At 43.4% G+C, this 14,328-nt stretch overlaps 1 protein-coding gene across 2 annotated transcripts in view; it reads right to left on the minus strand.

The window, feature by feature from the left end:
- The window catches only part of Pgpep1l (pyroglutamyl-peptidase I like), a 29,813-nt gene extending 21,994 nt beyond the window's left edge, over positions 1–7,819 (minus strand). The window contains exons 1-2 of one of the 2 annotated variants that reach the window (XM_020165435.2): positions 7,708–7,819; positions 3,789–3,841 (exon numbers count right to left, since the gene is read on the minus strand). In XM_020165435.2, the coding sequence (XP_020021024.2) occupies positions 3,789–3,841; positions 7,708–7,741 (87 nt within the window). In that variant the 5' untranslated portion in view covers positions 7,742–7,819. The remainder of the gene's footprint in view (positions 1–3,788; positions 3,842–7,707) is intronic. The other variant, XM_020165436.2, reaches the window with a different exon arrangement.
- Positions 7,820–14,328: the final 6,509 nt, after the last annotated feature.

The raw sequence follows: 14,328 nt of genomic DNA on the forward strand, positions 1-14,328 counted from the left end.
AGAAAGAAGAGATAGCACACAGAATGGGAGAAAATCTTTGCAAGCTATTCAAGAGGCAAAGGATTATGATCTAGAATATATAATGAGCTAGAAAGTTAAACACCAAAGATCGATCAAGAAGACTATGCCCCAGTCTGTCCAGGTACTAGGAGGAAAGCTAGGACGATGTTGGACATGAGCTGTGGCCAGAGGGTCAGCCACAGTGCAATGGCTGTAGGGTTAATGCATTTGGGTGAGCATCATGCTTCATTGTCCTATATTTTAGGTCAGTCTTTTTTTTTTAAGCTAGAAAATTAGCAATTATTTTATTATTTTTATACAAACAATGCTAGTGCTGATTTTACCTACATACATAGCATGGTATTTATTTTTTATGACAATGTCTGTACTGTTTCCTTGTCCTTTTTTTTTTTTTTTTTTTGTGGTACTGGGGTTTGAACTCAGGGCCTGCACCTTGAGCCACTCCACCACCTTTTTTCTGATGGGTTTTTTTCTGAGATAGGGTCTCACGGATTATTTTGCCAGGGTTGGCTTCGAACCTCAATCCTCCTGATCTCCGCCTCCTCAGTAGGTAGGATTACAGGTGTGAGCCACTGGTGCCTGGCTATTTCCTTGTTCTTGAAAAATATTTTTTCTGGCTGCAAAATTTCTGGTAGGGAATTATATTTTCAGCATGTTCAAGATATAATTTTACTGTTTTCAGGTTTTTATTGTCACTTTTCCGAAATTTAGGCTTAGTCTAATTTAGACTGCCCATTTTTTAAGGCTATCTGTCTTTTCTCTCTAAGGATTTTAAGATCTTGTCTTTCATGTTCTGCAGCTTTACTATGATGTGCTTAAGTATGGATTTTCCTTTGTTCTAACTTGCTATACTTTGTGCTTTTTATCTCTGTGGATTCATGTCTTTTGTGAATTCTAGAATAGTCTCAATCAATATTTTTTGAATATTGCTTCTTTTCCATTCTCAATGTTTTCTCCTTACAGAACTGCAATTAAACATACATTAGAAGGTATAACTTATTATCCATATCTCTTAATTTTTTACTTACTTGTCCATCTCTTTACCCTGTCCTTTGAGTAATATCTTCAGATCTGTCTTCTGTTCACTAATTTTTTCTCTATTTCTATAAATGGCCATTTATAGTATATTTTTGTGTGTGCAGATAAACAGCTATCTGCTGGAAAGATCATTCATATACCAGAAACATTACCATTGAAAGCTTACAATTGGTTTTTCATATAATTGGAGTTCTGTTACCATTATTACACTCTATTTTAGAACCTTTTCATCTCATCCAAAAGAAGCCTCATATCCATCTACTGCCGCTAATGCCCCATCCTGCCATCCTACCCACCCTAGGCAACCACTAATCCATTTTTTGTCTCAATAGATTTGCTTTATATGGACCTTCAATATAAATAAAATCATATACTAGACTGGCACCCTTCATTTATTATGACTTTAAACCAGCTTTTATGTCATCTGTTGAGCGTTTATTTTAACAACTGTATTTCTAAAATTTCTATAACTTCCATCACTCCCTTTTTCAATTTACCTGATCTTTTCACAATCTCTCATTGCCTATTTTTATGATTCTGCCTTAAATGTTTGTCATCTAGTTGTGCTGTTTCTGATTGCTGTAGTGGCTGGAGTCCTGAAGGTCCTAGCTCTGCTTCTGCTGACTATTACATATGGTAGTTTGCTTCCTTGTGTATTCAGCGTTCTGGGATTGGAAACTGACATTTAGTTCATCTTCATTTGTAGGAAACTTAAGGTCTTAAGTCCTCAGGAAAAATTGCATGAGTGTCTGCAGCAGTTGGAGGTGCTCCAGACCCAAGTTCCCTTTCCAAGGGTTTGGCTTAGGTGGAGCCTGGGTTTCATTTCCAGGTCCACTGCTGCTCATGAAGCCAACTGTGGGATTTGCCCTTCCCTGCCTTTTTGTTTGTGTGCTAACCACTCACTCCCATCAGCTTTCAGCTCTTGGTGTGTGTGTGTGTGTGCATGCGTGTGTGTGTGTTCCTCAGAGCTGTCCTGGGAGTTTGCCATCCTACAGCCACTTCCTGATGCCTCTATCCCTGCATCTCTTTCTGCCCCAGTTTCCCCAGCCCTACTGGTCAGCCTTGAGCCTCCCAAGTAATCTCTGCATTATTCCACTTCCTGTAGGAATCCACCAGTCTCATCCATGTGCCTGCAAGAACACTGACTAATAGCATGGCTGTCTAGTCCTAGGAGAATTATATTTGTGAGCACTGACAATGTGCCTGTCTGTTAACACATGTTAATTGCCTTAGTCTTCACAACCTTCCCATTTTACAGATGAGGAAAGAGAGGCACAGAAAAATTGGATGGCTTGTCTTAGGTTCCACAACGTGAAGCCGCTGGAGCTAGGAGATGAACCCAAGCAGTTTGGCTCTTTTCCATTCCCATGTTAACAGGAGTTAGGACCTTGGGAATTTGGCTGAGAAGCTCTGTTGATAGAAGAACTGGACATGGACATCCAGGAGCTCATGAAACCCCGGGACTGGCCTTTCTGATATGTTGTGCACAACAGTGAGGCTTGGCAATGGGTCCCCACTTCTCTGAGCTTTTCCCTGGCTGGAAAAAACCACCAGTGCTAACTAAGAGTTCAGAGTCTCCTGACTGCTGCCTCTGTGCCAACAGGCTAGAAAGTCAACGCCACAGATGCCACAGGGGCATGACACTATCAGTTTCATTGTGTTTTCAGCTTGACTGGCAAACTCTAAGAAAGAGACTAGAGACGTACCTCTGGCTTGATCCAACAGAAGCTGAAATTGAAAGTCAAGTGTGAATAAACAGAGGTCAATATCCGGAGTCTGTAAGTGATGTCCACACGGGGACCAATACCAGACAATCTTCCAGGGAAGGACAAACAGGTCCGCTTGGTGGAGGAGCCCCCAGTCCTCCTCCTGGACTGAGGACTGTCTGAGGATTTTCTTTTGCCTAAATGGCACATCCTTAAAAGCAAGCATGCTGCTTATAATAAAAACCATACCTTATGCTAGGAATGGTGATGCCTGCCTGTAATCCCAACTACTCAAGAGGCAAAGATTGGGAGGGTTATGGATTATGGCCAGCCTAGGAAAAAAGTTAGCAAGACGTTATCTCAATCAATAAGCTTGCTGTGATGGCACATGCTTGTGGGCTCAGCTACCCAGGAGGCATGGCCATCTAGGAGGATTGAGGTATGAGGCTAACCCTAGGCAAAAATAAAAGTCCATACCTGAAAAATAACTAAAAAAGAAAAGAGCTGGAGATGTGGCTCAAGCGGTAGAGTGCCTTCTCAGCAAGCATGAGATCCTGAGTTCAAACTCCAGTCCCACCAAATCAATAAAGAAAAAGTAAAATGTAACCACTTACTAAGTGCTTACCCTGTGCCAGGCACAATGCTTAAGTGAACCTGTGTACAAAACTGCTGTGTGCACTTGCTGCTTTGAATTCTCAGGGCAACCATGCAACATCATCATTCCCAAATGAGGAAACGAGGCTGGGGGAAATGACTTTCCCCAGAAGCTATCGGTATAGCAGAGCCTGTCTTGGGCCCTCCCCATCCTACAAAGAAGTTCCCTTTAGCCTCCTTTCTTTACCCCAGAGATGAGAGGAGCACCTGCAACAAACAAGTCACAACCCAACGACTGACATCAGCCCATTGGGCCAGGGGCCAGAGAATTTGCCTTTCCTTCCATGTGGCTCTGATGACCGAGACCCACGCCCACTGGGCCTTCTCAGGAGCCCCAGAAGGAAGCAGGGCAAGGGAGGGGCGGCTTACCTTCACCGCTTCCCAGCTGGAATTCACCAGGTGTTGCCGGAAGGGCCCAAAACCTGAAACCAAAGATACCCAGATTTGCTCAAGCCAGGCCATACCTGGCTTACAGTGGTAACGTAAGAATCTCTCCCTGCTCCCCAGGTCATGGTGGGCCCCAGGGGACTCCTGTAACTTTGCCAGTCTGGGGACAGCCTCAGAGTCCTCTGTGTCAGGCACAGTGGGGAAGCCCAAAAGGAAAGGGAGACTGATCCACTGACAAATTAGGAGGGCTGTGGACATGAGAGCACAAATGTCTGATTGAAAGGTAGGTGGGCCTTGTAGAGAACCCAGGAATTTTCCCAATTGTTCGTTGATGAAGATGCAAAAACAATTCCATGGAGGAGAGGAGACCTGGCAATAAATCCAGACCTCTCAGCCTTGTGCTTGCTAGGCAGGAGCTCTATCCCTCGAGCCACGCCTCCAGCCCTTTTTGTGTTGGTTATTTTTGAGAAAGGATCTAGCTTTGTATCTGGGCTGGGCTGGACCACGATCCTCCTATGTATGCTTCTCTTGCAATGTGGGGTGACAAGCCTGTGCCACGGCTCCCAGCTATTGGTCGAGATGGAGTCTGGTAAACTTTTTGCCCCGGCCGGTCTCAAACTGTGATCTTCCTGATCTCATCCTCCCAAGTAGCTAGAATTACAGGTGTGAGCCACTGTTTCCCACCTAAGGCTTACACCTTTTACACAGATGAATTCAAAATGGATCATGGACTTAAGTGTAACAAGACAAACCATAAGACATTTAAGGGACAAAGAAGAGAGAAAATTTTGGAGCCAAGGCTAGGCAAAGAGTCCTTAGACTTGAAAACAGAAGTGCAGTCCTTAAAAGGAAAAAGTGATAGGTTGGATTCCATCACATTACAAACTTTGGGGTGAGGGTTTAGTTCAGCAGTAGAACATATGTCTAATGTGCACAGGCCTTAGGTTCAAACCCCAAATCTATACAGACAGAAAGCAAATTGCTAGTTGCCTAGGGCTGGGTGTTTGTGTTGGGGACATGGGTGGTGAAGGCTAATGGGAGTAGGGTCTTTTTAGGGATACTGAAGATGCTCTGTAATTGATTGTGATATTAAATGTATAACCCTATATATACTAGGAGCTGATGGTGTGCACAATTTAAATGGGTGAATTGGATCTCAATAAAGTCATTACATTTTTTTGAAAGGAAGAAGTATTGATACAACAATTTGGATAATCTCAAAAGAATTTATACTGAGTAAGAAAAAAAAGCTAGTCTCAAAAAGACACACTGCATGACTCCATGTATATAATATCTTTAGAATAAAATTATTATAGAGATGGAGAACAGAGTAATGTACATCAGGTGTTAGCCACGGGGCAGGGGACAGAGAAGCATTCTGAGGGCTCTGTGGTGCTGACAGAATTCTGTTTCTTGATTGTGGTGGTTGTTGCAAGAAGCTACACGTGAAGAAATTGTATCGAGCCACACATACATGCACGCACATTGGATTATACCAATGTCAACATCCTGGCTTTGAAATTGAAGATGTTCACATCAGAAAAGATTGGTTAAAGGGTTCAGGGCATGTTTCTGTACATTTTTTGCAAATTGACTTGAATGTATAGTTATTTTACAATGAAAACCTTAAAAAACGTGTGGTCTTCTGTGGAGGAGAGGAACCGCTGTCAGATTAGCCTGTGACAAAGGGGACACTCATCTCAGGGTGGCTGCACATCTGGGCAGCATTGTCCTGCTCAGGAACACAGCTGAGCATTTGAGCTCCTTCATCTGATTCCCATGACATGTTTCCAATTCATATGAATTATTTTTTGTGGGGGGTAGTACTGGGATTTGAACTCAGGGCCTCCTGCTTGCTAAGCAGATGACCTACCACTTGAGCCACACCTCCAGCCTTTTTTGCTCTACTTATTTTTCAGATAGGGTCTTGCCCTCTTTGCTTGGGCCTGCCTCAGACAGCAATTCTCCTACTTACGCCTCCCTAGACTCTGGAATTACAGACATGAACCAGCACATCCAGCCCTCCATTCATACAAATTTTGAGATAGGTAAGAGCTGCAATTGAACTTCAACTTCTGAAACCCCAAATCCCTGGACTTCAGGTCTTTAGAGTAAGAACCAGTTCTGGAAAGGAACTCCAATAGCACCTTGGCACTTCCTGAACGCCCGTGTCTACAAACACTAATAGGATTAGCTCACAAGGAGAAAACTCAGGGCATGACAAAGTTTTCAAAAAGATGTCCAGGATGCCTGGAGGTAACTTTTGACTGAATGACTGAATTGTATAGAATAAATACAACTGTAGCTGCCTCAGACACCATCAGCAATAAAGAACAATAATTGAAATTAAAGGAAAAAATTACTGAGAGATCAGGTTAATAAATATGCAGCAAACACATACACATACACACAATTACATTCCTTTTAGAATCATATTAACATCAGCGAAAATCATATCTCTTATCTGTTTTAAATTAGGAAAACAATTCAGAAAATAAAGGTTGGATGCTCTTTTTTTGCTGGGTCAAACTTCACTGTCAAGTTTCTGGCCCTGGAGAGGAACTGGGGAAGGAGCTGGAGAAAGACCTTGAAATCCAGAGGCCCTAGGAAGGGGCAGGTCCTCCGTCTCTCATTGTTATTGTTGGTGCCAGTCAGAACACCTTGATCTGGGGGCAATTTGTCAGAGCCCTCGCCTCCCCACCATCTGTCTACGTGCCAATCATCATCATGGGCAGATTTATACACAGGGCAAATCCAGTGAAATGAAGGGACTGTCCTGGCAGCTCAAAGCATTTCTAATAAAGGTGGTCCATGTTCTGGAATCCAAACTGTGGCTGATTATCAGCTATTTCCCCAAATGATCTAGGATCTGCCAGTGAACAACAGGCTGACAAGACAAAGGTAAGGGTCGGTGTGATTGTAGGAGGGGCGAGGGCCTGTGAAGACCCATATCTCCTTGATGAAAAGACTGCATTTCCTTAGAGTACAGTTTTCTCAAGAATTCAAGTGTAATTTGAGCCATTCCATCTCTAGCCCTGAAATAACACAAATGAGAACAGGGGAGAGAAAAGGGTTTCAAAAGAATTTTTTTTGAAGGTTGATAGAAGTATGAATTACAGCCTGAAAATATCGTGAAGATAGGTGACTTTCGCACACACAGGAGTCTTCTTCTATGTGTCCTTCACCCAATGCCATTTGCAAAATTGTAAACATGCTAAATGTATTTAGCTAAAAATAAACATAGTGCTTTGATGTCTAACTAAAAATAAAGAGCTTTGAGAAAAAAGATCAAGCCCCCAGGGACCAGCTGTGACAATGACATGATCAGGCAAGTGGAGCTGGGTGAAACCCAGTAGTGAGCAGTCACCATTCCTTCCAGGTTGACCTTTTGGGGTTCGGGGCATAAATTAGTGGCTAAGGTGTGGGACTTCAGAGTTCCCATGGTAGCAAGCTCTCATTGTGCCAGTGGGGATTGCATGTTCCTTTGGGGTGTGGTCCTTGTAGCTGACTCTGTGATCCTAGTGATGGTACTGTCTCTTCTGAGCTACAGTTCCCCCTTTCTTGCTATGAAACTGTACCCCAAGAATACCACTTGTGCCCAATGGATCCTAAAGTCAAGGACAGCAGGTGCCAACCTTGGCTTCCTCTCTGAGGGACTGAAGGGCAGACAAGGTTTAGCCTCACCCACAGTGGGCATCTTTGTGCAAGCTACTCAAGTTATTTGGAGACAATGAGCCAGGAGGCAGGAAAGCCTCTGTCCCCTGCCTGTTTTTTAATAGGACACAGCAGGAAGTTGGCTCCCATCTGGAACTAGGAGCACCACCAGTTGCCATAATTGCATATTCCAGGGACACAGGCTCACAGCAGTAGCAAACGGGAACACAGGAAAACACAGCCTTACCGGTCACCACCATGCAGCTGGATGGCAAGTCCATGAAGCCCAAGTGGGGAGCGTGCGTCTTGTCTACTGGGTCAGGCTCTTGATAGGCCCAGGACAGTGGGGGTGGGGACACAGTAGTAAGGCGATGCCTCTGAGAGCAGAAAGAGCCAGCTCAGATCACAGAGCCAATGGCCGCAGACAGGCACAGGGCCAGAGCAAGAGTGCCACCAGGGACTTTCTGGATGCTTGCGTCTGGGTTAGTTTGTGGCTTGGGGTAGTTTAGGGTTTTGCCACCATGCAGTGACCAGCTGTCCTGGTTTGCCAAGATGGAGGGGTGTGTAGGACCCAGCACTAAAATACACTCAAACCAGTACCTCTGTCCAGTGCAAACCAAGGCAGTGGGCACCTTATAAATTGTTTTCTTCTGCCTGTTTTTTCCTCTTTAGTAATCCTCCCCTTCCCCTGCCAGAGTCCCTCATTGTTATTTGGCCATTAGGATGTGGTAAAATTTGGTTGCTTTCCAGATTCTGCAAAACATGTGAAGAAGGAGAAGGAGCAAGAGGAAGAAGAAGAGGAGAGGAAGAGAAGGGAGGAGGAGAAGGAGCAGTAGAAAGAAGAGAGGAAAAAGAAGGAGAATAGAGTGGGAAGACAAAGAAGAGAGTTCCTGTACACACATAACCCCAACCTTCTTTTTTTTGTGGTAGTGGGGTTTGAACTCAGGGCCTTGCGTTTTCCAGGCAGGAACTCTACCACTTGAGCCACACCACCAGCCTCTTGCTTTAGTTATTTTTTGAATAGGATCTCAAATTTATGCCCAGGTTAGTATGGACTGCTATTCTCCTGTTTATGCTTCCCATCTTAGCTGGGATGACACACACCCACCACCACACCTGGCTTTTATTTATTTATTTATTTTTTGCATGGGCTGGCTTTGAACCTCAATCTTCCTGCTGTCTGACAAGCAGGATTATAGGCATGAGCTACCATGCCTGGCAACCCTCACCTCCTCTTTGAAGTGTTGATTGCAAGCACCTGCTGCCTAGGAGCTGTGAACCCCAGGCAAGCTAACCTCTGTGCCCCCGTTTTAACTTTCTGTGAAATGGGGGTGAATCAACACCTCCTCAGGATGGAGTCTTACTGTCCCCAGCTGTGTCAGCTCTGAAGGTCAGGGGCTCACCAGTTAGCTCTTGTCTGTCGGCTTCTGCGCTCTGCTGGCTCAACTTGCCACTGAACTTCAGCCACAGCGCTGGCATTCCACCAGCTCAGCAGGCACTCCTCTTTTTAATTGTGTTAGAATAACCAAAAAAGCTAATATCCAGATTATTTCTTAGTCGTGTTATGCAACATCTTGATTTTTCAGAAAATACTATTAAAATACCTTAAAAAAAACCTAAATATACTATTTTTCAGAAGTTGTGTCATAAGAGGAACAAAACCAATAATTCTCTTTACCCATCTGGCCAAGGCCACGAGACCCTCATTCAGGGGATCAGGTACCACATGGTGCTGCTTCTGCAACATTCAGTGGGCCCTGAGTGAGGTCGTGGCCACATGGTTCCTACCAATTAATAGACCTCCGGATTTAAAAAAAAAAAAATGCACTGTCTTACTTGGAATCACTGCTGAGGACCAAGGCCAGATCCCCACTGAGGCCTTCTTGGAATTCTACACCCTTCCATGTCCCTATTAATTGGCCCCTGGGGTTGGGGTCTCCCCTGACAGCCAGAGCAGGTGAGAAGTGGCATTTGCTCCATTTGCCTGTCACCACCAAGGCTCACCTTGTTTTGAGAGGGATGCAGGGGGTCTTTGGATGCATCTTGTTTTGAAATTAAAGTGGACATTACAAAAATTCAAACTCAAAAGTAGTTACCCAGTTTCTCATGCTGTCTTGGTGATTTGTAGACTGTGTCTCAATGCCTCCATGGAACGGTTCCCCTGACTGGCTGGTGGCACTTACCCAAGCTCTTCTACCCAGAGGGCTTTGCTTCCCTATCAACAGTTAAAGGAGGAGGTGGGCCATTACAAAATAATCACATTTGTAGAGTGGTTACAAACATGGTTGCCACTAGGGTCAAACTCTGAAATCAACACTGGCTAATGAGGTGTGGGTGTACAGTAACTTGTGTTTCTTAACAGGCTTCTTAACAGCTAAGATCGCCAGGTTTATTTTTGGTGGTACTGGGGTTTGAACTCAGAGCCTCATGCTTGCTAGGCAGATGCTCTACCACCTGAGCCACTTCTGCCAGCCCTTTTTTGTGTTTGCTATTTTCCAGATTGGGTCAAGTGAACTATTTGTGCAGATTGGCCTTGAACCACAATCCTCCTGCCTCCCCAATAGCTAGGATTACAGGCGTGAGCCACCAGCACCTGGTTTATGATTGCCAGTTTTAAATGATACTACTTTTCTGATAATGAAGAAAAGCTATTATTATTATTACTATTACTACCACTATTTTAGGCAGGGTCTCATTAAATTGCCCAGGCTGCCCCCAAACTCCTGGGCTGGAGCAATTCTCCTGCCTAACCTCCAGAGAAGCTGGGATTACAGATTTGTACCACCATGCCCAGCTGTTATTAGTAGGACCTTTTTTCATTTTGTCATGAACCATTCTTATTTTAACTTAAACTGGAATGTGTCCTGGCATTCTTGGGGTGGGCAGAAGGTCCCGAGGCTAGCACCGAAACCAGACCCCCTGATTTATGACCACTTGCTTCTCCCCTGCTTGTGTCCCTGCCTGATTGTTTCTCGCCTTGCAAAACAACTCAGAAACTTCCAGTTACTCAACTAGCCAGGCATGTCGACCTATTCCATCTGGTGATCATAGATAATCAGAGGCCAGAGACTCTCTCTCTCCCCTTTGGCTTGGCTCCTCCTATAAAGCCCACTACTCATTTCAGCCAAGCCGCTCCACTCTGAACCCAAAAAGGGTGACAGCCCTGCAGTCTGGTTCCAATAAATCTTTCTTTTCCACACGTGGTGTGGTCTTTATTCAGCAGTACCTTACATCCTGAAGTTTACATTTTCTTATAATTCACTTATTTTTTTCTTCTTTCCTTAAAGTTTTCTCTAATTTCGTAATGAATTAAAAAGAAAACCCTAGAATACAAAATATTTTTTACTTGCTCACAACATGTCTTCTTCTATTGTATTACTACTCAACAAACAAACACAAAAAAACACAACCAGATTCTCACTCTCTAAAATGAAAACAGTTCAGAGAAGCATAGGCCTTCCCCTGCACTTTTATTTCTTCTTTTCACCATAAAAACAAATGATCTCTAACAATTGTTGATGTCCAACGGTCTTTAGGCTGATGAAACACAGTAAGCCTGAGAACGAGCGAGGCAGCTAGAGGGAGGTGTTTTATTTAACAGGAACCACAGGGATCTTCCTTACAAGTCAGATTCCCCAGAGGAAAATATTTGTAATCAGAGTTGACTCTGGGATTAAGAGGGCAAGGTGGAACCCTCCCAGTGAACTGGAAAGCCAGTGATGGTCCACACGTGTTCTCACCAAGGACACTAAATGGGAGTTGCCAAGATTTCAAGATCCAGCACTTCAGTGTTTCACATTTTGAACCAAACGTAAAACTTTGCAGGATTTGTTTTAAATTTCCTATTGGCAAGGGGTGGCTTCCTGCTTCAGCAAGAAAAAGGATTAAAAGCGTTTGTTTATTGTCTCTGACACAAACAGTGCTCACAACAGGGCACATTTTTGTACCGTTGACATTGATGAAATTTGATCAAACTGGTCAAATTCCTTTGGGAAGTGGGGAAAAGAAACCAGTCATCAAGAATCACTTGTCATTTCAAAAATAATGATAATGTAATATAAGCATTCGTCCGTGTCAGATGCCTCAGCTTTCAGATCGCTACTGATCTCTACTGTCAAAAGTACAACCCAGAACCAAATTGCTTCTTGTCAAAGCAGAACTGATTCTCCAAAAATGTCACTCCACCAAAGCAACTTGTCACCCTCCCCTAATCCTTCATACCCCAGCAGAGCCAACTAGCACACAGTTTCTTTGAAGAGCCAGATAATAAATACTTTGTGTTTTGTGGGCCCTGTTATCATTGATGCAATTCCTTTTTTTTCTGGCAGCATTGGAGTTTGAACTCAGGGCCTCATGCTTGTTAGGAAGGTGCTCTACCACTTGAGCCACTTTGCCAGCCCTTTTTTTGTGCTGGGTATTTTTGAGATAGGGTCTTACTTTTTTTTTGCCTGGGTTGGCTTCGAACCTCTATCCTTCTGATCTCTGCCTCCTGAGTAGCTAGGATACAGGCATGAGCCATTGGAACACAGCCGTCTGATGCAATTCTTTAATTCTGCTATTGTAGTGTACAACTCACCACAGGCGATATGTAAATTAATGGGTATGGCTGTGATCCAATAATTATTTACAGACACTGAATTTAGAATTTTATTTAATATTGATATGTCACAAAATATTCTTCTTTTGATTTTTTTTTTCAACTATTGACTCCAGGGCTATAAAAAAATAGATGGATTGGGGCTGGATCAAGGATGTGGGCTGTAGCTTGCAAAATCCTGCACCAGCATATATTGTTTCTCTTTCATGTAGTGTAATATAGTGATTTTATACCCTAGTGATCTCGTGGTATGCAGTACTGGAGCCATACGGAGGAAATAGAGTATACTAGCACCTCCTCATTCATGGTTTTGTTTTCCAGGCTTCAGCTACCCATGGTCACTGGTGATCTGAAAATATTAAATGGGAAGTTCCAGAAATAAGCAATTTCTGAAGTTTCAGAAATAAGTTTTGAATTGCACATGGTTCCCAGTGGAGTGATGATCTCTTTTGCCATCCTGCTCTGTCTTGTTTGGGATGTGAATCCATGTCTGTCCCTATGTCACTTAGGAGCCATCTTGGTTATCAGATCCACTGTCAAGGTCTCACAATGCTGGCATTCACGTAACCCTAATTTTCCTTAACAAAGGCCCCAAGGGGATATACCCAAAAGACTGTTACTCCAGAGGCACCTGCACATCCATGTTTATTGCGGCACTATTCACAATAGCCAAGTTATGGAAACAGCCAAGATGCCCCAGCACTGATGAATGGATTAAGAAAATGTGGTATCTATACACAATGGAATTTTATGCAGCCATGAAGAAGAACGAAATGTTATCATTCGCTGGTAAATGGATGGAATTGGAGAACATCATTCTGAGTGAGGTTAGCCTGGCCCAAAAGACCAAAAATCGTATGTTCTCCCTCATATGTGGACATTAGATCAAGGGCAAACACAACAAGGGGATTGGACTATGAGCACATGATAAAAGCGAGAGCACACAAGGGAGGGGTGAGGATAGGTAAGACACCTAAAAAACTAGCTAGCATTTGTTGCCCTTAACGCAGAGAAACTAAAGCAGATACCTTAAAGCAACTGAGGCCAATAGGAAAAGGGGACCAGGAACTAGAGAAAAGGTTAGATCAAAAAGAATTAACCTAGAAGGTAACACCCACGCACAGGAAATCAATGTGAGTCAATGCCCTGTATAGCTATCCTTATCTCAACTAGCAAAACCCCTTGTTCCTTCCTATTATTGCTTATACTCTCTCTACAACAAAATTAGAGATAAGGGCAAAATAGTTTCTGCTGGGTATTGAGGGGGGGGAGCGGGAGGGGGTGGAGTGGGTGGTAAGGGAGGGGGTGGGGGCAGGGGGGAGAAATGACCCAAGCCTTGTATGCACATATGAATAATAAAAGAAAAATGAAAAAAAAAAAAAACCAAAGGCCCCAAGGAGTGGTGTTGGTGAGTTTATGACAGCATATTGTTGTAATTTGTATACAGTGTGTTACCATTTTATTAGTTATTGTCGACCCGTCTCTTACTGTGCTCAATTTATAAATTAAACTCATAGATTTGAATATATGGGAAAAAGCAGAGTATGTCTAGGGATTGGTACTATCCTGGGTTTCAGGCACCTATGGGAGTCCCTCATGAATAATAAGGGATTACTGTATCATTAAAATAAAGACAAAGTAATTTAGAATATTTTATTGAAAACCACCAGTTTTCCTTTTTTTGTCAGGTTCGTACAGAAGACCATTCTTAATAAATGAGGCAAGCATTTTTGTTTCCAAATTATATTGTAGCTATGGTATGATTTTCACCAGGAGTTGACGAAGTGAAGCAGTTATCAATCGATGTTTTTTCTTGTTTGGTAAGAACGAGCAGTAACATCCTCCCCTCCCCCTTCCCTGCCTCTCGGTGCAGTGCTGGCTGGTTGTATTGGGTGGGATTTGGCTCCAGCACCCAGACAGAGGACCCTGAAGCTCTACTGTGTTCCTGGAGCTACCGGAAGTCACATATTCATATTTTTAACTTCCTGCAAAAGCACACCTTACAGATGCTTACAGCATTTGATTATTTAAAAATGAAAACTTCGGTACTTTTGTAACACTCTACACCAACCACTTAAAGCTGTTGTAAAACAGCCAGAGAACTGGTATGTGAGAGGCTACATGACAACACTGGATTATTTTCAACCTTCCATGGGAAATTGGTACAGAAGATATTGAATTTCTTTTTTTCTTTCTTCAGGGGCCCTGGCGTGGGTGTGCACGTGTATGTATGGTGATCATGAACAGCTTTTTTTCCCCCACCAAAATGAA

This window comes from Castor canadensis, chromosome 19, assembly GCF_047511655.1.
Source record: "Castor canadensis chromosome 19, mCasCan1.hap1v2, whole genome shotgun sequence".
NCBI classification, from domain to species: domain Eukaryota; kingdom Metazoa; phylum Chordata; class Mammalia; order Rodentia; family Castoridae; genus Castor; species Castor canadensis.